The sequence below is a fragment of the Haplochromis burtoni genome, unplaced genomic scaffold (assembly GCF_018398535.1).
Source record: "Haplochromis burtoni strain Fernald_Lab_line unplaced genomic scaffold, NCSU_Asbu1 Contig_5, whole genome shotgun sequence".
Taxonomy (NCBI): domain Eukaryota; kingdom Metazoa; phylum Chordata; class Actinopteri; order Cichliformes; family Cichlidae; genus Haplochromis; species Haplochromis burtoni.
The window spans coordinates 2323751-2350394 of NW_024582366.1; the positions used below are offsets into that span (position 1 = coordinate 2323751).

Consider the following 26644-nt stretch of genomic DNA (forward strand, 5'->3'; position numbering starts at 1 on the left):
GTCCAAAAAGAAAGACTGTTAATAGAAATTGCAGTGGGACCACTGATAAGAACCAGTCAACACTGGCCAATCAACATTTCCTTTCACTGTGTTTTCTCAAGAGCAGGAGCCCCGATGCATTAAACACACCACCAAAGAGTCTGCATCGCAAGTTTAGTAACGTGTGTCTTGGAAAGGATAGCATGTGTAAGATGATACGTGGAAGACACAGCTCTGGAATGTCCGTGTGTGAATTTGTGTGCTAGCGCCTGCGGAAGGGAGGGGGTCGTCCTTCAATGAAGTTAGCTGGTGTTGTTTAGGCCTGTGTTTACGTAACCTACTGTGTGTGGTCAAGTGAGAACAATGGCACGCAGGCCTCCAAAATGACAACCTAAGACAAAGTGTCAGCAACGCTACGAAAAAGCGACTCAATGCAACTAAAAGTCCTTTTATATTTAGTGAAAAATGGAGGCAAACGTGTCTGTGTGGCTGATGACTCGACCAAGCTGCGTGTTTTTCAAAGCAGATTAAAGAGCAGGACAGGAAGGGCCAGGTTTAAGGAAACAGGAAAACTGATGCAAGGAAATGAACGACGTCACCAGACAGCCCACTGCAGTCTACGATCAAGTAAAATCCAGACACAGCGCAAGTATGGATTCTTTGCTCAAGTCACCAATGAAACTTGTACTTTTGACAGGTACGTGAGCTAATTTATACTTGACGGGTACCAGATGTCTTACTGGGAGACTGTTTTAAATGTATGTCCCTCAGAGGGGTCCGCATTATCAACTATTATTAGTTTGGAAAGGTGGTTTTGTTTAACATAAATTTTCTCTTCAACTTTATTTCTTTTGGGGGGGTTTAACCGGTTTTTGACAGGTACGTGTTGCTTTTCGGTTTAAGTTGAAGTTTGATGGATTACATGACTGACTCTGCAACTTTTAGGAATTTGCAGGTTAACATGTTTTGTTTTTTATATAATCACATGTCTTCAGGAAGGTTTGGAATAATAATGTTGTGGTGTAATTAAAACATACACAGTGTGTCTCTTGTGTCTACGCAGCGTGGCTCTCGAGTCTGATGGGCCCATGCGTCCCCTCTGACATTTGTGTTTCTTGTCACACACTTGCAACATGTAAGACCTTGAATGGATCAAACAAGGCCTGCTACTGTAATCACGGATACACCGGAGACGGAACGACATTTTGCAATGGTGACTACACGCACGCATACACAAATCAACCTTTATATTAAAGAGCACACGCAGCGAGACTGTGGAAGCCTCGACTATTTTAGGAAGCCTTTGTTGCTGTGACTGCGTGTCGTAAACAACAGTATTAGGCCTACGTTTTGAAACAAGCGGGCTAATTGAACATTTTTAGAACATTACACTTGACGGAGCAGAGCATAGATGTGAGGCGTTAAAAATATAACTCTGGGTGGGTTAAAGCTTCTTATGATGGCTCTCGATGGCAAAAACGTTTGTGTCAAAACTTAATGAGGAACAAGGCACTGCTATGGTCATATTATCAGTATAAATCACTGTGACTTGTGCAGCTTTTCTCTTCTGGAACCATTTATCTCTGATTATCTCAAAATAGTCCACAGACATGAAGCAAATTAGCGACCTAAGGATGCTCGTGTGCAAGCAAACAAGATTTATTATTGTAATTCAGCTTAACTCTGGCCAGTTTAGAAAACGTTGGCAAAAGGAATGGCTGAAAAAAACTTAAGGTCTGTGTAAGTCATTTGAAGTTAGTTTTCTCGTGTTTGTTTGTGTATGATCGACTCGCTGTGCTGGCTTAAAACAGCTAAAGTTAGGGGGAGGTTTTTTAGAGTTTTCTTGCCTAAAAAGTTGCCACAGAGTTATTCACCAAGGGAACAGTGTGAAGTGGAACATACGTCCAGATACAGCTTTATTAGAAGGATTTTAATGGCCTGCATCGCCTACAGTCGGCATTGTTAGTCCTGTTATGTTTCTGGGCTGTTTAGAATTCCTGGAACCCCTTTGGTTTCCTGGCCAAATCTGACCACAATCACCGCTTACATAGTCCAAGGGCCAAAAGTAAATGAAAATGTTAGAGGGGTTTTTTTGTTGTTAAGGTTACACTGAAGCCAGAGACGTAAAATTAGGACAATATTAACTAGCAAGAGCATTTCAGACTGTGTCTGCTCATGCTTTATTAAATCTGCATTTTTACCAAAACTGTTTAGAAAATTCACATGAAACAAACAACAATTGTAGATTTCACACAAACAGGAAGAAAAGGGTCATCTTTAACTTTTAAGCAAGTAAGTGATGATAGGAGGGTAAAATGGATCCATAAAAACAGGACATTCAAGTGAATCATGAAGTATGTGGGTGAAAAGTCTGTGAGGATGACAGATAAAGGATCACATGTGCTATGGGAGTATTTCCTCTCTGACTATGGTCACCTTTCTCGCTGAAGCAGAGGATTTCCCTTACCGGACAGATTGTGTGCCAAAGGTACAGAGGAGAGGAAGAGCAGAGTGTCCATCATACGTCGACAAGTAAAAACAACAGTGGAAAGTCTTAGCAGGTCCTTGTCAACAAGGGGCGGAAGGTGTGTTTGGAAGTAAAAAAAAAGCTGGAACAGCATTTTCTATAATGAAGCAGCATCTTCAGCAGTGCTCGGTTAGCCTGGAAAGCAAAATATTTTAGGTAATTTGACTTCCATGAAATCAAACACAGGCAAACAACTGCAAATCAATCACAAATGTGAACTATTTAAACTGCGTGCAAGTTACACCCAGCCAAGGCTTTAATCAAAAGAAGACTAACATGTCTGAGCTTCATCAGCTCATCCACACCACAGCCTTCAGGATCACGATCACATTTGGGCATTCCTGAAACAGCAATCATGGATCAAACTTCAGAGTGTACTTGTGTTAACATGCGCTCAAAGTAACTCAACAACAATGATACTAAAAAGGATCTGGGAAGATGTTATGTCGAGTTTTATGGTTTAATATATAAATTGATATGAAAAAATAGGTTGCTTTTTTCTCTCCATCCAGTACAATTTCAACAAATTTAGGGGCAAATGCATAAGTTCAAGTTGGTTCTTGAAATTTCCAAAAATGCTGTCTTTGTAGTAATTTTTGTATTATTTTTGTGACATTTTGAATCAAAATCTTAGAGAACACTTTGCATAGCATATGGTTAATCATGGAGGATTAAATTAAGATTTCATTTTCAAAAAGTAACTGAGTCTGAGTATTTCAGTGATTTTTAAATTAATGCTGCACATTCAAAGAAGAACTGATTTATTGTTGATTCATTTCTCATTAGAGTAAAATGCATTTCAGCCTCAACACAAACCTGGACAGGAAATGAATCTGCTGAGACAAGATGGAAATATGATATTGTAACAGTTTAAGAATAAAAAGTAGCCTTTTTCAAAATGCTGTAACTTTTAATTTGTAAAAAAAACAAACAAAAAAAACATGAATTTTAATGCAAAGCAAAAATGCAGACTACATCAAACTCCTTTCATCTTTGTTCTGGGTCATCTGTTAACCAGCTGGTTTACCCACTCCATGAGTAACAGAGTAACAAGCTGAATCTACTTTGCTTATTGAGGATGAAAGATTTTGAGCTCATTTTAGCGTTTGTATTTCCATTTCCTCACCACAGATGATGACGAGTGCCAGAACGTGACTAATATCTGTGGGGACAGGGGCCAGTGTACCAACACAGTGGGCAGCTACTACTGTAAATGTGTCTCTGGATACAAATCGACAGGACGGGACGAGTTCCTGCCCAACGATGGCACTGACTGCATCGGTAATGTCTGGTTGACCTGTTCAGGGTTTAAATATACCAAACTTTGTTTTGATCAGTATCATAAAGAGTTATAAAGTTTAACGAGGTCGTGAGAATGAATTATCAATGTGTAACATGCGTGCAAGAACTGCAGGTCACATATTTGTATTTAAAAAAACCAGCCAATTCTTATTTTGAGGTAGGAATGCTGCCTAGACAAACATCTGTAACTGCATTAACTTTGTCAGCGAGCAGCCAACGTAAGGGAACATCAAACTGCTTTGCTTTAATTGAAGCTGAACTCTTCATTTGCATCTTTCAGATATTGATGAGTGCGAGTCAGAACAGGTCTGTGGACCAAACTCAGACTGCCATAATACAAATGGATCTTTCAATTGCATCTGCCAGCGTGATTACATCCTGACTTCAGGCCCTAAGCACTTTCATCCAGAGAGCAAAGTTAGATGTAAAGGTCGGTATGAGGATGGAAGAGCACACACACACACACACACACACACTGATCCTTACATTCAAGGACATACATCTTTTTTCATCTTTCTTTTTTTTTACTTGCTTTTACACATCTACACACAACCCAGACACATCCATTATTGTGTGTGTGTATGTGTGTGTGTGCACTGTTCACTCGATGCAATACATCGAGTGAACAGTGCAATACTGAATTGTTTGATGTTTTAAGTAAAGTTGATGATAAAGAGAGCTGCTGTTTTTTTCTAAATGAAAGGCAGACTGGCGAAGTCATGGTAGTGAATTAAAGATGCGCTTTTGCAAACTGTTTGTTTTCCAGAGCATCCCCAGAAATACTGCCATGACAACACCGGCTGCGTGACGCAGGTTGTCAACAGAACATTGGAATCTGTGAGTACTCCTTTCTCACAATCTTAACCAAACGGGGTAAAAAAGAAAGGATAAGATGATGCTGCCCTCTGTTGGCGAGAAGGAAGACAAACAGAGGGTGGAATAGGAAAACGGCTGAAATGACTCGAGATTGTATGATAACAAGGATATGCAACACCAGCCGCTATGATCCAAACACAACCTGCAGTTTCAATCAGCAGTTTCGGTTTGGAGTCCTGCCCCCTACTGGAGAGTAAAGTTATAGCAGGACCAGTTAATGGATGTCATGTAGCACATTTTGTGTTCCTTGTTACAGGAGAATGGGAGAGATTTAATTAGCGTGTGGTTAGGTGATGATTTATGTAAAACTGGCTCACTAGCGTGATAATGAAGCTGAGTGTAATCCGTCGTTCATGAACTGATGTTTATAAAGAAAAGCTAAAAAATAAAAAATAAAAAATTCTGAAGGTCATATTTGGGGATTTACTGCATGCAGCTGTGATTAGTTTGAAGTTAAGAGGAGTACGTGAAATTTTTTTAGCATCTTTTCAAGTAGTAAAAACGCTTGACACAATTGCCGCCTTTTGTAGAGAGTCTTCACGTGATTAGATATGTGCACACGTGTGACTAGGATGAATAGGATACGTCACATTTTCATGTAAAGTTTGGTCGTTTCACAGCTGTGATCCAAAAAAACATAACAAGGACATCTATCAATCTAAACATTTCTCCACCACCAGATGAGCAACCTCACGGAGCCCCAAAGTCTACTGAAAGAAATTGCCAAGCAGACGTCTGGTGAACTTACTTCAGTGGAAGTGATTGCATATGTTGAGGCCTTGAGTAGATCCGCATCAACACTGGGTGCCGCGGAGAAGGATTACGCTGTCAAACCATCTGCCATCAACTCAACTCTCTCAGTAATCTTTGTTTACCATTCTTGTTTCTCAGTCAACAGTTGGAAGTCTGCCTGAAGTGCAGCTATGCTTTGAACTGGTTTAAGAAAAAGTGGCACTGGTTGCAGCCCATTGCCTTCTTAACAGTTACGCCTTGGAGATACTATTACTTTCTGCTAATGTGTCATTTTTATTATTAGCACTTATTATTTTGTTGTTGTCCCAAAGCTGACAGCAAAATTACCCATTAACCAATAATTTTTTAAACACAGTGTGGCTGCTGCTTGTATTTAATGAAAGGCCAAAAACAGCCAAACTGATGTAAACATCCCGTTCTAATCATACCTAATTGGAAGCATATTGCAGTGCAGACATAACATGCATTACATGCTATATTATTGTGGACATGTTATACTCGAAGCAAATCTTTTCAAACAGAAATTAGTAAATGCAGTAAACAACCTGGTGGAGAAGGATGAACTGGTGGCTTGGACCAGAATGAAAGAAGAACGTCGTGAGCATACCATCACCAAGCTGCTGCATGTTGTTGAAGAAAGCGCTCTGTCTTTGGCCAGCAATTACAAAACTCCAACAGAGCTTGAAATCAAAGCTACAGATATGGGTGAGGCTTTCAGTTAATTGTCACTGTGATGCATTTAATTCCTTTATTTGCTTTAAAACCAGACAGGGCGCTCCTACGTTTGCTTAGAAGTTTCACTGTTTAAAAAAATCATCTGTAAACATAAATGAATGCCATGAATTAATTCACCCTAAAATTCAATGAGTGGTTCAAAAATACAGAAAAAAATTACTAAAGGTATCAAAATACACAAAAGGCAGTTATGAAAAAAATAATATGAATTTTAATACAGCATATGTATTAATTCGATATGGTAGTATAATAGTAGGTGTTGCCCGTTATTATTATTTTATTTGAATTTTCAGTCGGTCATCAAATTATTTAAATACTATTTATTTATAATTTTGAACCTCATGGCTTCATTTCACTGTTTTATTTTCGAGAAAGTGAAACTTCACCCTCGTGCAATGTTGAATATTTTTGGGGGGGTACGGGTTCTTTTTTATTTATTTATTTAATATCTGTCCTCCTTTTGTGTGCTTGTTGTTGCTTTGGATCTGTCTCCTTTTTTCTGTTTCAGCAGAGAGCTATTCTTCCAAGTCGTAATCTCTTTTTAGAGCCAAATAACATTTTAATCCACTTTAGCTTTTAGTTTCTTCTTTTCTGTGTCCCAAATAGCTTTCCTTACAGTGTGTTATGATTTGGTTTATTTTGATTGGTGTTTGAACAGCAGTGATAGTTACAGTGTGCCTGATAAGACTCAGTAACTATCACTGGGCTCAGCTCTGCAGTTTGGCGAGGCTTTGAAATGGAGAGGGTTATCCCTGACCTCTTTTTTTTTTTTATCCTCAACCGCAGAAGTGAAACTCTTCACCTTCGAGGCTCATCACACAAAAGCCAAACTGTCTGCTTCCATGGGAGGAGATCATATAAATCTAACACTGAAAGTGAGACCAGAAGAAGACCGAAATGGTAAAGAAGCTTAAAGCCTAAAAGGAAAATCAGATGCAATCTGTGCCAAAAAGAAAAGTTTGTATTAATTTTTTTTTTTCCTCAGGAAGCGTGTCAGTGGTGTTTGTGCGATATGACAGCATCAGTGACATCCTGAAGCCGAGCAGCGACCCAGGTGTCACTGACTACTCGCGGTATGCAGGGACGGGGGAAATCACTGTCAACTCCCAAGTCATTGCAGCAGCCGTCAAACCTGCTGACGTTTACCAACTTGACCATGTCACCTTCACTCTGAGACACAGTGAGGTACAGACTGCACAGAGTGCTGAGGCAGGCTACATTGTTTGCTTTTTTACTTCTGCATTTGTAGAATGTAATGTCAAAACATATACTGTTTCAGAAAGTCGCTGCTCCTCTACACATGACCGCAGCTTTTCTTAAGGGAAGCGATTACTAGAGATTTTCATTCATTTTTATTCTCTATATAAATTCAGTCTAATCCTTTTGCTCAATTTGATCAGGGTAAATTAAGAGCAGCGATTCAAAATAGTTTATGTTACTCAAGGTTTTTCATTTCGAAGCGTTGTGTGATAAACAAGCTAAATACGGCGTTAAAAACAAACATTGCTGCTCACTTTTGTGCCACTTTAAACTTACAGCTAAACTTTCTATTCTGCAAACGAGTCATTTATCAACATTAGCTAATAGGATCTTGTTCAGTTCTCTCGTCAGTATCTCATCATATATATCCTTGTCAGACTGGGGCGTTGTGCTTTTGTTGTGAGAAATAGCTTCCTCAGTCCCAGATTGGGTCTGGCAGTAACCTGATAACTGCCAGAGTTTCCATTAAAGTCAAATTTGAACAAACTCACATGGGAGGAACAGTTAGCGCTTTGTGTAAAGTTTTTATGAAATTTTAAGATTTCGCACCGTGTATTTTGGCAATGACCTTTCATTTAAAGGGAATAGCTGAGGAAACGTGACGAGATTATGGAAAAACGTGGGTAATGAGATAAACAGCCCTAAAAATTAATGTACTGGTGTTTTCTTTTAGGATAATTAAAATGTATGAAAAAGTAAAATCATTATTTTTGTTGCTCCCTTGAGTATTAAGGCTAACAAAGGATGAGTTGATTTATTTTCGAGCCGTGAAAATTCTCTGTGAACTGCCTTCTTTGAAGAGCAACAATCAATAATTTGGGCCCCTTTTTTGTGCAGATACTTTTTACTACTGAAGCAGATTTTTTTTCTCCTGTGATGCACGGGATGCTTTTTTCTTGCCTGCACCTTTTAAGTTTTTAAGTAAGGACTTTGAGAGTATAAAATACAAAATTTAAAACGTTGATATACAAACATATTGTCCTGGTATTTTCTTTTAGGGTCATTAAAACATATAAAAAAGTAAAATCATTATATCAATATATTATATCATTGTAAAATATATATATTTGATACATAATCATTCAGAATAGGCCCAGTGAGCCCAGCAAAAAAGCTCATGTGCCAGTGATTAATGATCTTCCCATTACATTTATTTTCTGTGCTCTTGCATGTCAATGGCAATATTAACGTGAAAACTTGGAAAAAGCAAAGCTCATAAATAGTGTTAGAATCAATAACAGAACAACAGACCTTCGATGGGCTGTGATGATTTCTCATAGCTGTTTTGATGAGACCAGCTCTGGGATCAGTTTAAGCCCCTATTGATTTGTTATCCCAAAGCAGCGAGCTGCAAAAACTAATAATAACTCCACAGTTAACAGTCTTTGTTCCTCTCCATCCCCTGAAGCCCATAGACACTAAAGCTGATGTGACGAAGTGCGCCTTCTGGGAGTACGAGGCGGATAGCCTGCAGGGCCGGTGGGCCACTCACGGCTGCAAGACAGTCCACGTCAACAGCAATGCGACCACTTGCTCCTGCAATCACCTCACACACTTTGCTATCCTCATGTCCTCTGGGCGAGCCAACGTGAGTGAGCATACACTAAATTACAACAGTGAAATATGGAGCAAGATCAAGGAGTTTTTTAACAGCTTTTTTCACCAATGTTTCCACGGTTACTGAGGGAGAAATTTCATTTCATGCAAAATAAACACTATGTTGTCTTGTTTTTAAGTCATATATTATTTGCTTGGTGGACAATTAGTCGCCTGTTAGCTGAGAAATTTAAATATGTGGATTTATCTGTGAAGATGATGGAAATTTCTCTTGCGCTGCTTTGTTTACAGTAGAAAGATAAAAAATCAACTAAAGCCAAATGCAGAGGAAGTCTGAACAGGTCCTAGAGGCAAGGTGACTCAGTGCACATGTTTGGCATCTATAAGAGATATCCACCCACTACTTTTTGAAACTTTCTCTCACTTTATTGTTGGTTTCAATTCCAATTTAAATTGTTTGGTGAATTTCACACCAACAACGAGGAAGTTACTTTTTTTTAAACTGACAACAAACCACTTGCCTATAATATTTGGACCAGTATCGCCCCAGATCGTCTCCAAGCACAACATGCTGCTGTAACCCCAGCCTGTGCCTGTGTTATGCCAAATGATTCCAAGCAGAAAAGACAACAACTCGGCGCTCCATGAAACTGTGAATGAAACGCCTCCCTTTCCATTCGCTTCTCAGCTGGTGGCCCACTATACCATCCTGACCCGGATCACCCAGCTGGGAATGATCATCTCGCTCATCTGTTTGTTCATGTGCATCTTCACCTTCTGGTTCTTCAGTGAAATTCAGAGCACCAGAACCACCATCCACAAGAACCTGTGCTGTAGCCTCTTCATGGCTGAATTCATCTTCCTGGTGGGAATCAACATGTACACACATAAGGTGAGGATGCCCTTCACTTAGTGAAACGCGAAATATCGCGAAATATTGTCCGTTTGTCAGCTTTAAATCTGGTGTAAATCTGTTCTTATTTGACTTGCAGATAATTTACTTCATGAAAATGAAAATAGAAAGTAACAGTACATCTCAACATGCACATTGAATAAAGATACACTTGGAGTATATGAATACTGTACCACTTTTTTAACACAGTTTTATTTAAAATAAAATTGTAAAATCTCTGTCTTTCTCTCTCCCGTCTGTTTCTTGGCAGCTTTTCTGCTCTGTGATTGCAGGGCTGCTGCACTACTTCTTCCTTGCGGCCTTTGCCTGGATGTGCATCGAGGGCATCCATCTGTACTTAATAGTGGTTGGCGTCATCTACAACAAAGGCTTTCTGCACCGTAACTTTTATATTTTCGGCTATGGAAGCCCAGCGGTAGTGGTGGCCATTTCCGCAACACTAGGCTCCAAGTATTATGGCACAGATAAAGTGTAAGCTGACAATATTTGCAGCTTTTTTATATATATGTATGTGTGGATAGACAAAGGGTCGTAAAATGACTTCTTCATTTTTCAAACTCATTCAGGAAGCAAGATAAACAAGTTACATTAATTATAAGTACAAGGGGACATAGATTAAATTTGGCCTGGAGGGACATGAAGGAAGTTGAAGATGGTTGTGCCGTGGGGCAGAAAATAAATTCTGAAATGTTTTGGGTACCACAGAGAGCTTGATAAAAAACCCCTAAAATAGTAGCCCTGTTGTTTATTAGTGTAAAATGCTATTACAAAAGACAAGAGATAAGTTATGCAAAAGACGTGTTGATTGCTTTTTTTAGGGGGTTTTAGGGGTTTTATCCTAAGATAAGAAAGCTTGTGTACAGTATTATTATAATTAACATCAGGGAATTTTACACTAAGGTGGAAATCATAATTTGCTAAAATATGAATCAAACGTATTAAAATGTTATTAAATATTATTCCATCATAGGTGTTGGCTCAGCACAGAAAACCACTTCATATGGAGCTTCATCGGACCTGCATGTTTGATCATCCTGGTAAAATCATACATCATGACTCATGAATGTGTTCAAATAAGCAAGTAAAGTCATTTTTTTTTAATAACAGATATTCATTTGATTGTTGTTTTTCCACTAAAGGTTAATCTCTTGGCTTTTGGAGTAATCATCTATAAGGTATACCGGCATACTGCTGTGAAAAAGCCTGAAATCAGCCACTATGAAAACATCAGGTAGGATTATCTTTACCCTCGTCGAGTAAGTTGGAAAAAAGAAGGGAAAAAAAAGAAAGTCAAGTTGTAGGTTCCTTATCTGGTGGATTATTAGGGTATCATGTGGTGCCTTTGCAGAATTAAATTACAGCTGAGTTCTTTGTTGATTGAGAAAGGAGCTTAGCCATGTGCAGGGTGTTTAAATCGGTGCTATCTCCCTCTCAGGTCCTGTGCCCGTGGTGCCTTGGCTCTGCTGTTTGTGCTCGGTGCCACCTGGACGTTTGGAGTCTTGCACATTCTCAATGAGACAACCCTCACTGCCTATTTGTTCACCATCACCAACGCCTTCCAAGGGATGTTCATTTTCATCTTCCTCTGTGTGCTGTCCAGAAAGGTAACATCAGCTTTTTGGGTTTTTTGCTTTTTGCTTTTTTGAATCAAATAGAACAAATAGACCCCAACAAAACACATTTTAAATAGTCAACTGAGAATATTAAGGTGAAGATATTAAGGCTATATGAAAAAAGAAACCTGTGTGTGATCAAATGTGCATTTTGGATTAGGATTTAGGCATGCGAACATGCTCAGGTTGTTTGGGTTTGCCATGTTTTCTCTCTCCCCAGGTGGTCAGATTGATGCATAAATCTTTCCCTATCAAACATTTAATGAACTGACTGAAACTTTTCCTGTTAGTGTTTTGACAGGTCACAAACTAGTATACTTGTGAAATATATAAATTAGAGTTAAAAGTACAAAATATCCAAGTGAAGGTTTATAAATGTATGAAAACCCTGTAAATATGTTAACAACACTGGCACAGCTCACCACTGTATGGATTAAACATACATTGTATTATATCTAAAGCATATTTCTGTTGTGTGTGTGTGTCTTTTCAGATTCAAGACGAATACTACAGGCTTTTCAAAAATGTCCCCTGTTGTTTTGAATGCCTAAGATGAATTAATGCAGCCAAAGCCAGACCATCTGCACTTGTATAATAATAGTCTATAGTACAGCTTTTTAATATCCTGTGACTCGTGCTTCCACTTTTGGGAAAAATGGTGTGGGAGGATTTTAGTACAGATGTCTAATAAATTAGAACATGTAGCAGTGGTAGTTTCAAATGTCTTGTTTGCTTTTTAACAGACTGGAATCATAATTATGCAGCACACTTTTTGTTTGATTGTTTGTTTTGTTCCATAAAGTACATAAAAAGCCAAACAATTGCATTGCCTTTTACACAAAAGCAATTCTTGTGAGAGTAACAATAGAATAAAAATAGTTTGCATATGTTCAGTTTAATTGAGTACCTTTACCTTTAGTGCCTTTATAAGCATTACACTCCAAATAATCAATGCCGTGTCCGTCTTTGTTCTCATCTTTTGTTTGAAATTGATTGTAAATTATTAAAATAAATGTGTCAAAGCAAAACTTCTCTGTTGCCCATTTCTTTTAAACCGAAATGCAAAATAATCATTGGGCTTGGTTAATGCATTCATCAGCCTTCTTTGCTAAATAAACACACTGGTAAGTGGACAGGAAGTCCAACATGAATGGCTGTGTGTCCTGTCCATGCGCCACAGTAACAATTGGATAGGCCAATGGCCCCATCTAGTGGAGATTATCAGGCACACTCGTTCTTCCATAAACTCAAGAGTATTTTTGCATTCTTTATCTGCATGTTAAGAAAAAAAAAAAGGTTGTAATGAATTAATATGTGTTATCTCCTCAGCACACAGCATTCCTTAACTATCTGTCTCCTAGGCTGTGGGATCTTTTAATGAGGTTAAGAAACATCAGCCTGGGGTCTAGCAATTAAACACATTTACCAAAAACTTCATTATTGTCTTCATGCTTGTACATTTGCATATATCATGACTCTACTAATAAACTGAACCTCAAACTTTTGAGTGAAACAAACGAAAGTGCTCTATTTTATAGAGCCAGGAAACGCGCTCATGCTGCTCGTTCATTTCAGAAGTGGGGAGGGAACACTGTATATTGCGTTAATTATTAATGTATAGGACACATTTATTGATTGGAGGGTGCTAGCAAGCTATATCCTACAATACCTATATTACTGAACTAACAAGAAAGCAGTGTGTGTCTACTACAGCCACCCAACAGTCCTCAGACTATCTGACAAACTGTATGTCACTATTAAAAAGAGCATGTGGTAATCTCTGGGGCTGCATAATAAAGCGCAAGTGAAAGTGAAAAAAAAAAACAGCAGTTCCTTAATTAAAGGAAGTATAGTAGGGCGAGTTTTTTCATCTTTATTTATTTATTTAATGAAATAATAAATAACCATCTAAATGGTAAAGGTGCTCTCACTGGTGACACAGTAGGCACTGCCCTGGGAAACGTATAAGTACACATCAGGTTTGTGTTTATTTGTTTCACACATGGTTCAACAGAATTTCGTTTCCGACACGCAAACATCATTCCCATTAATATAGCACTGCACCCATGAATGGAAAGGAGCAGGAGGAAGAATAAATTCTTATTGACACCTGCCCCCTATCTGAATACCAAATAGTGGGCACCTACAACCCAAAGAGCACTCTAACATTTATCGACACTTAACAATGCAAAACAAAACAACAAAAGAGTAAAATCAACAGTGTACAAAACCACAAGATGGCAAAGAAGAATTGTTCCTTCCACAATTAGCCCAAATTACTTTCGTGTTCTTCATATTGAAGATATTGAATTCATATTGAAACACATTTTAAAACGGTGCATATTTGTACAACTCTTGAGATTATCATGGAGCGAGCTCCATATTCTTATGCCTACAACTGTTGGACACATTTGCCAAACTGATGCTTACAATAATAATAATCCTTCTACTGTCCCCACTTCCTGAACACAATACAAATAAACTTTGTAACTTAAGAGGTAATGTATTATTATTTTTTGCCTTGAACATCATTAATAATGTCTGTGAGGTCACTAAATATTCTAACTTCAACAATTTAGATTTTATAAACAGATTATTTGTATATTTAACATTATGAATCATTCGTAGCATGCTGTAGAAAATGGGAGCAAGCAAATCTTATATCTGTTAGTGTTCCTCACGTTAGCTCTGCAGATCTGTTAAAGCTTATGGGAATAAGGAAACACAGCAAAGAGATCTGAGAAGTCCCTCAAACGCTGCACTGTAGCAAGTGTTGTGGCCTGTGTCGAAACCCCTGAAGGTTTAAAGCTAATACAGTTTGGAGCCAGACGTCTGTGACTGACAGGTAGATACTAATATATCAGTCTGCTAGGCGTGTCTGTGTTAGTGCTCTTTTGATCATTTTAATAGAGAAAATAATATAAAAATTACAGCTTTTTATTTGTTTAATTGTAGCATATACAAAAAGTCTTTGGTCCAGTATCTATTTCTGTTTTATTTGCAGGTATATGTGCATCTGTCCAACGTGCTAGACTCTTGACAAGCCTGCCAGTTGCAGCTGATAACTGAGCACGTAGCTCTCTTTCTAAATATATTTACTCGTCTGGCTCAAAAAAAACAAAAAATCCACAGGGTGATGTCACGGTGGCCATATCCCGTTTATGAAGTTTGTGACCTTAACTAGAACTTTCATTATTTTTCTTATTTTTAAATGCACCTATTCAGTCTTAAACGCTGAAACAGTAGGATATTTTAAATCTGTCAGAAGACATATGGAATATAATTTTTTCTGTGATTTTGGTACAATGTTGCCATTTTTTATTTCATTTGAATCTATGATTGTAATTGCAGTTGAATTTAAAACCATAACTGGCTGCCACTCAAGTGTGTTAACAAACATTATTTAAAACACGTTTGCAAGCTTCAAGACAAAAATATGATATTCCATATCACCCTAGAGGTGAAATAAAAACTGGGTGTGATTGCACAAGACAGACGTGCATTGTGAAATGTGAGCACGACCCTCACAGTTCAGACAAACACATCAGCTGATTGCTGCTCTATGTCATCAGCCTCAAACTTCACATACGAACAGGGATGTTTGTTAACCCGTTTAGGCCAAGGCAGAATCTTTAAATCTGTAATGAAGAGCGGCGTGTGTGTGTTTGGTGTATTATGAACATATTTGAAAACCAAGCGTTTCACTGATGTCTAAGAAGTAAAAGCACAAACCCGGGCAGCAAACAGCTTTCTCCCTTTATTTGAGACACGAATCTCACTGCATATTTCTTTTTTGACTGAGCAGCAGAGCTTTGAAAAATGTGTTTATTTCTTCTTCTGAATGATGAAACATTTACATTTTCACAATGTTTGTCTGTGATATAAAACATATAAATAGGCTTTAAATATATAAATTATTTTTAAGCCAACTCAACTATTTTTTTAATGAAGGTAACCCACATTCACAACTGTTGTAAAATATTCAAAGGGATAACATTTATTTATATATAATGCTTTTCTAAAGACACACTGATTTGGGGCACTGGGGTATCTCGTAAAAAGACACTTTGACACTTTGACCAGAGAGGCCGGGGATCAAACCAGTGACCTTCCCATTAATGGACGACCTGCTCTGCCCCTTAAATTATCTTTGACATATCATTTGTGTCGCTCTGACAGCGCCACGGGTTAGCACGGCCTCACTTCAGAGAGGGTGTGTTTATTTTATTATGTTCTTTGGCCTTATCACACGTCTGATGTGCTCTGAAGGATCAATGAGTAATGACAGCTCATGCATATAAAAGGACAGCTCTGAAACCTGATCTCCACTCCTCTCTCACCATGCGGGGTCTTGTCTTCTTCTTCTGTTGCCTTGTGGCTCTGGCCAGTAAGTATCATTCACTCGGTTCTACTTATAGGAGGATAGCACCCCAAAACTTAATAATCTTCTAACTTCTCTTGAAAAGTTTGGGTAAGAACATCCAAAAAGTCCCTTGTGAGTGTCTTTTATAGAATTGTTGTACTGTTATTGTCAGGATTCAGGTTTATTCAAGCAAATACTTAATACCTGGATAAGATTAGAACAGAATAGAATACCAATTGATTTAGTTGTCTCTGCTAACGATACTGGACTATTCTTCTGGAGTTTTCAGATTAAGTGTTTATTAGATGCCATGTGTGTCTTTTAACATCTTAGAAAAACACTGTTGTTACTCTAACAAGGTGCCTGATTGTAGCATTGTGTTGTGTAGCATTGATGTAGACTCATAGTGTACCTTGCAGTGTGTTATAATGCTAAAACTATGGTTGACTTTCTTGCTTTTAGCTTGCCAAGCTGCTCGTTATGGTGAGTCTTTTCCCTTAATCTTAATCATAAATCCATCATATAATAATAATATTCTCTTCCAAATGCTTTAAGTTAGATGGTATTTAACTTTAATAAAAACACCTTTCAGATCTCACCCTGAATCACAGGAAAACCTACGAGTACAAATATGAAGGAGAAGTGAAATTTGGATCCGGCAAACCCAACCGAGCAGAGTCTGGCGTGAGGATACAGTGCAACATCAAGATCTCTGGTGAATCTCCACAAGTATTCATTCTTCAGGTGAGAGTCCCAGCAGACAGTAATATAAATCCACACACTGGTTACTTAAAGTTATAAATGATGCGCATTTCATCTTTAGCAGGCTTGATTACTGTAACAGCATCTTTACAGGTCTACCTAAAAAATCAGTCAGACAACTACAGCTCATTCAGAACTCTGCTGCTCGAGTCCTCACTAAGACCAAAAAGTGGACCACATCAGTCCAGCTCTGAGGTCTTTACACTGGCTGCCTGTCCGTCAGAGGATAGACTTTAAAGTTCTGATGCTGGTCTATAAAGCTCTGAATGGTTTAGGACCAAAATACATCAGTGACCTCCTGACCCAGTATGAACCTTCCAGATCCCTCAGGTCATCTGGATCCGGTCTTTTATCAGTTCCCAGAGTCAGAACCAGACACGGAGAAGCTGCATTCAGCTTTTATGCTCCTTATATCTGGAACAAACTCCCAGAAAGCCTCAGATCAGCTGAAACACTCAGTTTATTTAAATCCAGGTTGAAGACTCACCTGTTCTCAGCTGCATTTGAATAAAAGACCAAATCCAAAAATTTCAAAACTTACATTTTAACTACTGATTTTATCTACTGTTCCTTTTTTTCATTTTAAATCATGCTTTTGATTTCTTTTTGTTTTTTAATGTCTCTGTAAAGCACTTTGAATCACCTTGCCGTTGAATTGTGCTATATAAATAAACTTGCCTTGCATACACAGCAACACAATGTTGGCCTGTTAATTTGAAACTTTATTTATAAATCCACCAAATAAACATTATGTAATCAACACTATAGATTCTTCAGAGGTCAAATGAGTAGACACTACTGAGGCTTCAACACCCTGACAAAATGATTTCTTTAAGACATTAAAGCGGTTTCTACTCTAATTTCAATGTTTGCACACCTACAGCTGTGCGACGCTGGCTATGTTCCAGCATCTTTCTGTCTTCTGCTTTACAATGTTATAACTACAAAACTGTGAACTTGTAAGCTAATAATACTACATACAAATGACAATGTCTGCACACTTTTGTAGGGTCACACGTTATTCGATGTGTTTTGTTGCTCAAATCTGAAAAATATTTCTTTTTTCTGTTCGGGCTTCAAGGTTTCAGACGTGACCTTCGCAGAGCTTAATGGCATCGCAGGGAAAAGTGATTTCAGTCAATGCCCCAAGCTCAGTCAGCGTATTGCTGCCCAGCTTGCCAAACCTTTCAAGTTTGAGCACATCAACGGCCATGTTCGGCAAATCCAAGCAGCTCCTGACGTCACTGAGACCACTGTCAACATTGTGAGAGGGATGCTGAGTTTCTTCCATGCAACTGTCAAGACCTCACCAACTGTCTATGAGCTGGAGGAGGTAAGTCATCAGTTTCTGATTTTTTTAGTCTACCTCATTAGTAAGAATGTCAATAACACAAGTTTTATTTTGCGTGTAGGTTGGAATACATGGAATGTGTCAGAACAACTACGCTACTGAAATTAACAAGCAAACAAACAACATGAACATCACTCAGGTTGTGGATATCGACCACTGCAGAATTAAAGCAGCAATACAAAACGGAATGGCCTTTGCTGTCCTCGACAAAGAGACCAAACAGGTTTGTTTGTCTCGTCGTAAATGCAGCTGATTGTGCGATTTTAAATTAAATCCAGCAAAATCATCTCCGTTTCTGTTTGCGTATGCTCCAATCTAGAGAGGAGAATCTATGATTTCTACTGTGCAATACCTTTACACCATCCAACCAACAGAAGAGGGCGGCATGGTCAAAAGTGCTTATGCCCTCGAGCAACAGCACTTTAGTCCCTTCAATGTGAAGCGCGGTAGTTTCAGAATGGAAGCAAAGTAAGACAAGAAGGCATCTGCATGTTATACCTGCTAATTAACTTTAGCTGCTGCATAACAAATAAAAAAACCTTCTCCTGCAGGAAGGAAATGGTACTGATTCGTGTGAGTGAGGGAGGCAAACCTGCCAACGTCGGGCAATTGCAAAACAGGGGCGACATCGTGCACAAATTAGTGAACTCCAACGCTAATATCCCTCTTGTGATGCAGGACCTCGCAGAACCAAAAGCAAAGGTAGGGATCAACTGGTGTAGCAAAATTTCCACCAGAATACAACAAAAAGAGTGAAATCCTTCATAGTTAAACAGCTAAAATCAAGAATAACTGATGAAAATCTCTTTTTTAACCTATAAATCTGTACACTGCTCCTGTTTGCAGGCTATTAGAATGATCAAACAGTTGGCTGAGGATCATAAAAATCAGATTAAGAAGGAAACAACTGAGGACACCTTAAAGGTGTATCAGCTTTTGCGAATGCTTCAGGACAGGGATTTGGATGAGATGTGGGTGGAACTGGCAAGAAACAATGAACACAGGTGAGTGTTTGTGAGGTGATTACAAAAAGTAATAATGTAGCAATTTTTTTTTTTTGCTTTTTTGTCCAAAATTCATGGATAACAATAATGTCTGATAAAGAGCTTGCACATACTTAAAATATATATTCTTGGAAATACCAAAAGTGGACAGCTGAGACATAAACCCTCTGTCGGGTGGTGGTCAGACACATTTGTTATGCACTGAATGCACTGTGTAATACAATTGTGATTCAACAAAAGACTACTTAGTTATACTACTGCTACTACTTTAGTTATTAGTTTTTCAATACCTATTTAATTGGAGTTTGGAATTTAATGGAAATTCATCTGCACTGACAGACATATGTGTAAAAGTTGCTACATTTTCATGCTTAAAGGCACTAATACTCGTTGAGTATGCTCATTTGAATGAATGCAGTTGATAGTGTTGTAAATACAGCCTCTAACACGGGATTTACGACAAACTTTATTAGTAAAGCTGCAATAAAAGTATCATTATTAAGTTATTAGTTAACTTTTTGTGAATATCTTTGTACCCAGTGAGAACATGTTTTTTTAAAGCTCAAAGTGAGACTCTTTTACGGATAACCTTTAAAAAAGCTTTTCATTATGAAGAAGAACATTTTTCGAGGTTACCTCTGAAGCCTGATGCTGATCCACTTCAGCTGATTATCCTTCGACTCAGTTCAGGAGGGATTTAGTGCAGCGCATTAACAATGAGGAATAGTTTAATATTATGCGAGGCATAAATGTAACAACTTAATTAAAACCTTATAAATATCTTTTGTAACATTTTGGTATACACCTTCCCTTCATCTGTGTATTTGAAGGATAATCTTTATCTGAAGTATTTGTGTATGTATATTAGCTCTCTTCTCTCTTCTTTTTCACTTATTAGACGCTTTTTCTTGGACATGGTTGCCGAGATCAACGACGGCAGAGTCCTCAAATTCCTGCAAAAGAGATTTCAGGCAAAAGACGTGTCTGCAAATGAAGCTGTGCAAACCCTTCTGATAGCTATGAATCATCTCCAGCCCAGAGCTGAGCTGCTTGAGAAGGCTAAAGTGAGTTAGCAAACCTGGATGGTGATACCACGTAACAAACAAAAAACAACAACAAAACAATCACCTAAATGACATGTCGATCTTTCGCAGGAAATAATGGACATGGAATTCATCAAATCCAATCCTCATTTGTGGACTGCTGCCATATTTTCTTTTGGCTCTCTGGTGTACAAACACTGTGCATATCATTCACCATGTCTACAAGCTGTTGTTCAGGTATTCATACATCAACAGGTGTATGCTATGTAATGAGAAATTATCTGTGCAATGGAGTGTTAAGGTTTTGAGATAACTATTTAAGTAATATTTCAAATTTAACTAGAAAAAATCATTTTGAGCTTAAATATTGAAATAATACTACTTCAAGTACTGTTTTCCCCCAAATTAACCATTATAATTAGAAAAGTTCTGAGATTACAGTCGAGATCATCCATGTGTAAAATGATAAAGCAAGTCAACAAGCATTTTTGAAAAAAAGGTTAAACATGTATTTGTTGTTTTAACTAGCCACTGCTCAACCTTGCCAATGAGGGCCTGAGAAACCACAATGAAACTAAGATGTTCATCGCTCTGAGAGCTCTGGGCAATGCAGGTCATCCAGGCAGCATTAAAACCATCACCAACTTCCTCCCTGGAGTCGCTGCCAACCCCGTAGACGTGTCGTGCCGTGTGCAGAGCGCTGCTATGCAGGCTTTGAGACTGACAGCTCGCAGAGATCCCCACAATGTAAGAACATTACATGACATGCAGTTGTTGTTGTTGTTGTTTTTAATATATGCAGATAACTTGCGTTTAAAATGTCACATTTTTTAGGTCAAGTGAAGTATTTCATTCTCTTAACTTAGACCGGTAAAATCAAGTGGAAAGCGTCTTCAGTTGTCTTTCAGGGCTCACTGAAACTGAAAAGAAACTGTGCCAGAACATAATAGTTTTTGTCCTAACAGTAGCTGGCAAATGTGTGAGCTTTGACCATGGTTTCCCCAACAGCTGATTATTATATTGCTTATGTTTTCAGGTCCAAGAGATTGCCCTGAAAGTGTTCCTGCAAAAGAACTGTGCCCCTGAGACAAGCATGATGGCAATCATGGTCATGTTTAACACAAAGCCATCAGCGGCTCTTGTCTCCACACTGACTGCACATCTAGAGAGAGAAAAAGACATCCATCTCGCTAGCTTTGCATACTCTTACTTGGAAAATATAGCTAGATCCAAGACTCCAGACAATCACTATCTGTGAGTATAACAATAAAAAAAGGGGCTGTATCTTTATCGGTGTTGCTTTTGCTGGTATATTTTACATGATATCTAATTGTTTTTGTGTTTTCTGCTAAAGTTCAATTTACTGCAGTCTGGCTGTGAAAAGCCTCGCTGCCAAATTTGGACGTCTTAGCTACAACAGCAGATCATTCCGAATGGACATGTTTGATGGTGGGTTCAAGTTCACCAATAATTAGACCACTTTTGAGGACTTTAAGTAAATACATTTACACTCACATATGAAAATGACCATTTTTGCTTTTCCAAATGCAGATGATTTACTGATGGGGACATCTGCTTCATTTAATATGTTGGGAGGTCCAACAAGCATCTTGCCCACTGAGATCATAGCGCAACAAAAGTATTTTGCCATCGGTAGAATTATGAGGCTAATGGAGGTACAGAGTCATATAATATCCTTCAAATAACGTTTCCCAAACACAAACTGTAATCCTGTTATTTCTTTTGATTCCAGTTTGGTATCCGTTCCGAAACACTCAAGCAGCTGATTGGCCCCAGCATTCCTGGATTTAAAGGCGATTTTAGCTTCAGCGACTTTCAGGCCATTTACAATGCCGTGAGTATTACATCAAAGACGTCAAGGGAAAAATATCAGCTGTACTATGACGCCAATTGATGTGGGTGTCCACTGTGTCGTGTCATTTTCAGCTTAAAAACTGGGAATCGCTGCCAAATGATAAACCGATCATTTCTGCCTATTCACGCTTGTCTGGACAAGAGTTTTTCTTTATAAACATCCAGAAGGATCTCCTTGAGTACATCAAAGCGGTGAGAATAAATTGGCAGAGACATTGCTGATCTATTAAAGACACATGATGCCTTGATACCTCTTACAAGATGCTGTCCTGTGATTTTGCATGTAGGCTGTTAGTCCTTCTGCACCTAAAGGAACCCCTGTGTGGGCTGCCATTGAGCAATTGCAAAAAGGACTTTCATGGCATTGGACGAAGCCTTTGTTGAATATTGAGGCTCGTTTGTTGCAAGCTACCACCCTGGGTTTGCCAGTGGAGATTGCCAAATATTATCAAACAGTCACCGGGATCACCATTAACGGTGAGGAATAAAACCTTATAACAAATGGCAATCACATTTGTTTATTATTGAAAAATGTACTTGGGCTAAACATTTGTGCTTCTTTATGTGTGTCTGTAGCTAAAGCTGCAATAAATCCACCACAAGCTCAGCATCTCGGAGACCTGATGAATGCAGATATTTCACTGGAATCTGAGGGTGTCGTGGGGTAATTTAAACAGATAGATACCCAGTGTATTTGGCAACTATCATCAGTATATGCGACAAACAATTTGTTTTGGAGGTGCAAACACTAACTCTATCATTACACTTTTTATTGTAGATTCACAAAAGATTTCTGGATTTTCCACGGGATCAACACAGAGCTTTTCCAGTGCGGTTCAGAGATGAAGAGCAAAGCTCCCGTTGAGCTGCCATTGAAGCTTTCTGCCAAGATCAATGTTGGAAAAAGAGTTTTGGAACTTGACATGCCCGCTTGTAAAAATGAGTTTGAACTCATTTCATTCAGGTATGTCAGGATCATGATTATGTCCCTCTACAGCTCTAAATACATTTACTAGATCAATTACCAACCACTCTCATTTTTTCTTTACTTTAGTCACTGCAGTGTGATTCCTTTTACTTTATATAAACTGGTCACTCCACTCCAGCTCACACTGGAACTCACAGGAGCTAAAACACAAGAATGAGTGCTTTTCATTCATTCAGATTCATCAAGAAGCTAAATGTACTAAATAAATCCGACATTTCCATTTTACAGCTCCAATCTGTATGCAGTCTCAAGGAACATTGGAGATCCAGAATCCCCTAAAAGGACACCAATGATACCTGATGAATTTAACTCCCAACAGGTACAGCCAACACCTTTGGAAGATTACTGTTACACGTTCATTTATTGAAAACTGGCAACAACTTCTTCTTGATTATTGTTTTTCCTTCAAACAGCAGCCAACACCAAACAACTGGTGGCGAAAGGCAAATATGTGTGTCAAGAGCAGCATGTATGGAGTGGGTGTCTGTGTGGACTATGACATCAGGAGACAGTATTTTAACAACGAATACCCCCTCTACTCTATAATGGGATTCACCCATGCAGCCATCAGAGTAGTCCCAGGTATACACAGCAAGTTCAGTGCACCATATGCACAGATGACCTTTATGTCGTGCTTCTTCACTCACATGAGACGCATGAGACTACTACTTTTAAATGTCTTTTTCACACATATAACCAACAAGAAGGCCTGTGTTAGGTTATAAAGGTATCCTGTGCTCATGTAACCTGATGCACTTTTTTAGCTGAGGCGACCAAACCTGTGGAGAAAATCCACTTTGAGGTTCAATGCAAACCCGCCAGTCATCCATTGACCATCCGCCATCTGTATGAGACTATGAGGAGTATTGCACAGGTATTTGAAGACTTCTGTAACGTTACATGTGCATCACCTCTTCCTGTCTTTTATCATTTAAAATTTTCCTGTTCCCATGTTGTGTCTTCAGGAAAGGTCCCAGGAGCAATCAAATTCCGCATCAAATGAACGGGAAACCCGTAACAGCCAAGAAATCATGATGGATGTACGTTAAATAGGCCAAATACAGAATACTCTGCATTTTAATCTGACATGCACTAAAAATAATATAATATATGTGACATATATGTATATATTGACTTTGCAAAAAACACTTCCCTCAGCTTTATTTCATCCATCTACAATAATTCACACTCACTTTGGTATTACTATAAATTTAAGACATAAGATGATTAATATAAAGTAAGTACTGTCTCATATCTTAGGCCACAGCACCTCAGCCTGTGGTCAGCATCAAAGCCATCGCCATGAGTGGTAACCAGAACCTTGAGGGTTTCGATGTGACCCTGTACAACCCATCTGAAGGAGACACTCTGAAGGCCCAAATGGTCGTGTCCCATATCGGAGACGCCGCCAACTGGAAGATGTGTGTCGACGCTTCTGCACAGTCTCCTGCTAATGTTAAGGTAGAAAACCTATGAAAGCAAGACTTTCTTAGTGATTTATGTTTAATTTGATGTGTAAACTGCCAGGACTTCATGTAATGGCATGGCATCAGCAGTTAATGTGTCCTGGTCACAATCATTGTCTCAGTAACTAAGGTTTGGCATGTTTTTTATTCATGTCCACGGCCTCCTTAAATCACTGGGGAAAATATTCCTTAGCAACATTTTTAAAAAAGGCTGGTGTCATTATGTTCCCTTATTTCTGCTCTCTAGACAATAAAAAAGAGTAGTTAATAAGCAATGGCATGCTACTTTGAAAAGTTTTAAAGAGTAATATTACAACAGTTTGGCATTAAAAAGTAGCAGACCTTTAAGCTGCTGAACATGTAAAAATCTTGGAGTAGATAATGATGTCCTTATTTTTTAATAACATACTTTTCCTTCTTTTTAAATGTGTCATATTTTTTAAAAGAAAGCGCTAAAGCCATGTGTTTGTTTGTGGAGTGGTGCTTCAACGTTGACTGTGTTTGTTCTAGGCAATGATTAGTTGGGGAGCTCAATGTAAGCCCTACAAAATATCGGTGATGGCTGCTGCTGCACAGTCCCCTGCTCCCAGGCAGACACTTGAAGCCAAAGTAGAGTGGGCCAATGTGCCAGAAGAGATGGTGAATTACTGCTCCAGGTGAGTTTCTATAAAATGTCCAACTTCTACCAAGAAATAAAAGCTGTGACAAGTTAAATGATTATCATGAGGAGAGAAGATTTGACATTCTTATCACCTTCTCAACCAACTTCCTTGAAATGTTTTTTGTGTTAATGGGTTTTATCCACTCCAGAATGGAAAGATACATCCCAGGCATGGCTTTGCTTTCCGGCTTCAACCAGACATCTGAGAGCAATGCCAACCAGGAGGTTTCTGCATCAATTGTATGTGCCTCATCCGACAGCATTGATGTGACCATCAAACTTCCAAAGGTTTGACAGGAAATATTGACTACATACGATTATATATATATAAACCTTCATACACTGTAGCTAATCATTCACTGATGTGTCCTTTCTTCTGTTTCGTTAAAAGTATACAGTCTTTCGTCAGGCTGTTCCACTTCCATTTTCATCTACCAGTTTCCGTGTGGAAAACACAGAAAGAAACGAACAAGCCTAAAAATGTGTAAGCAAACGAAACATGTCTGATTAGGAAAACTGAGGGTTCACTGTAATCGGCTGAGTCTTTTTATGTTAATCCTTGTGTGTTAGCATTGGTCTCTGTGTTTGTGTGTGTGGCAGTTGATTCATTTTTGTGAAAAGAACAAATGAGGAGCTGTGCCACTTTTGCTTACTGTCTAAAATCTGTTTTCTGTTGCAGAAGGACATCAGAGCACAGATGGGAGCCAGATGCCTTGTCTCACAGTGATAACAGCGCGACCAAAAGCTCACCACAGTGATGAAACTGAGGAGCATGAAAAATGTATCAGCAATCTGTTAGATGTCACCAGTTTGGAAATAACCTGTAAAGGTCCTGATTTATTAATTTGAATGCATGTTATTATTTGAACACCATCAACTGAACTGTGTGAATTCGTACCTACGAGTATGCCCACTGTGCTTGAGTTACACTTTGTTTTTTCTGATTCTGCTACAATAAATGTTTGTGCATCCAGCAATGTGTCGAATCTTTTTTCTATTTCTATTCTATTTGTACATTTAAGTGGCTAAACTGTAGTTACACAGTAGCTGGAGCTCCTCTGTCTCTTGATTAAATGTAATTAGCAATATAACCGAATATCTCACACATGCCATCGCAGTAACGGAGGCATAATCCACGCTTATTGAGATGGCTTTCGGCTAAGTAAGAGTGCAATGAGCAGTACTGATGAAACCCCTGGAAATCTTCTCTTTTAAATTAACTTATAGTTAGAGTCTTAACCATATTTGATAACAGCTGTGCAGCCTCTCTGGCTTTGTTTGAAAAAGCAACTTGAAACGCATTATATAAGAAATTATGCTCATCATTATTCCTTGCATCAGTAAGGCCTCCTCAGTATTGGGGCCCGATCCTTCAGACTGTGAGATAGCTTTTTCCCGAAAGCCATCAGACCCCCCCAGGTCACTTTACATCTCAATTGTACACTTTTGATTGTTATTAACCCTTGTTTACCTCACCTGTATATTTACTCCCCTTACCTCAGTCTTAAAGTGTATATTCATTCTTACTCTTCCTATATTTTACACTTAATGGAACTGGAGCCTCGTTGTCTCGTCTCTCTATATACTGTGCTGTATGGCAGACAATAAAGTTTACT

At 38.6% G+C, this 26644-nt stretch overlaps 2 protein-coding genes across 3 annotated transcripts; both read left to right on the forward strand.

Moving 5' to 3' along the window:
• The first annotated feature begins 442 nt into the window (after positions 1–442).
• adgrl4 (adhesion G protein-coupled receptor L4) lies at positions 443–12543 on the forward strand. Of its 2 annotated transcripts, XM_005923373.3 has the most exons (16): positions 449–676; positions 1043–1192; positions 3638–3787; positions 4089–4238; positions 4575–4645; positions 5365–5544; positions 5959–6142; positions 6959–7072; positions 7158–7357; positions 8841–9020; positions 9678–9881; positions 10153–10373; positions 10873–10939; positions 11042–11133; positions 11338–11506; positions 12009–12543. In XM_005923373.3, exons 1-16 carry the CDS (start codon positions 565–567, stop codon positions 12069–12071), a joined length of 2307 nt encoding a protein of 768 aa, XP_005923435.1. In that variant the 5' UTR covers positions 449–564; the 3' UTR covers positions 12072–12543. The 2 variants fall into 2 exon arrangements, with proteins under 2 accessions (XP_042078414.1, XP_005923435.1); XM_042222480.1 differs by lacking the exon at positions 8841–9020 and having other exon boundaries at positions 443–676.
• Positions 12544–15781: 3238 nt separating this feature from the next.
• On the forward strand, positions 15782–26001 carry vtg3 (vitellogenin 3, phosvitinless). The gene is made up of 28 exons (XM_005923372.3): positions 15782–15902; positions 16341–16361; positions 16471–16622; positions 17722–17973; positions 18053–18214; positions 18311–18459; positions 18543–18693; positions 18838–18995; positions 19894–20059; positions 20150–20275; positions 20567–20785; positions 21075–21292; positions 21393–21487; positions 21590–21714; positions 21792–21893; positions 21986–22105; positions 22201–22390; positions 22490–22577; positions 22692–22877; positions 23130–23220; positions 23315–23483; positions 23666–23775; positions 23867–23941; positions 24162–24362; positions 24878–25023; positions 25178–25316; positions 25420–25512; positions 25708–26001. The coding sequence occupies exons 1-27, from the start codon at positions 15797–15799 to the stop codon at positions 25504–25506; spliced, it is 3804 nt and encodes a 1267-aa protein (XP_005923434.2). The 5' UTR covers positions 15782–15796; the 3' UTR covers positions 25507–25512; positions 25708–26001.
• Positions 26002–26644: the final 643 nt, after the last annotated feature.

Coding starts and splice junctions, on each gene's coding strand:
- vtg3 (XM_005923372.3), top strand. CDS start 15,797: ATGACAGCTCATGCATATAAAAGGACAGCTCTGAAACCTGATCTCCAC. Junction 17,974..18,052: donor CTGTCTATGAGCTGGAGGAG/GTAAGTCATCAG, acceptor TTTTGCGTGTAG/GTTGGAATACATGGAATGTG. Junction 20,786..21,074: donor CTCGCAGAGATCCCCACAAT/GTAAGAACATTA, acceptor TTATGTTTTCAG/GTCCAAGAGATTGCCCTGAA.
- adgrl4 (XM_005923373.3), top strand. CDS start 565: ATGAACGACGTCACCAGACAGCCCACTGCAGTCTACGATCAAGTAAAA. Junction 4,646..5,364: donor TCAACAGAACATTGGAATCT/GTGAGTACTCCT, acceptor CTCCACCACCAG/ATGAGCAACCTCACGGAGCC. Junction 7,073..7,157: donor ACCAGAAGAAGACCGAAATG/GTAAAGAAGCTT, acceptor TTTTTTCCTCAG/GAAGCGTGTCAGTGGTGTTT.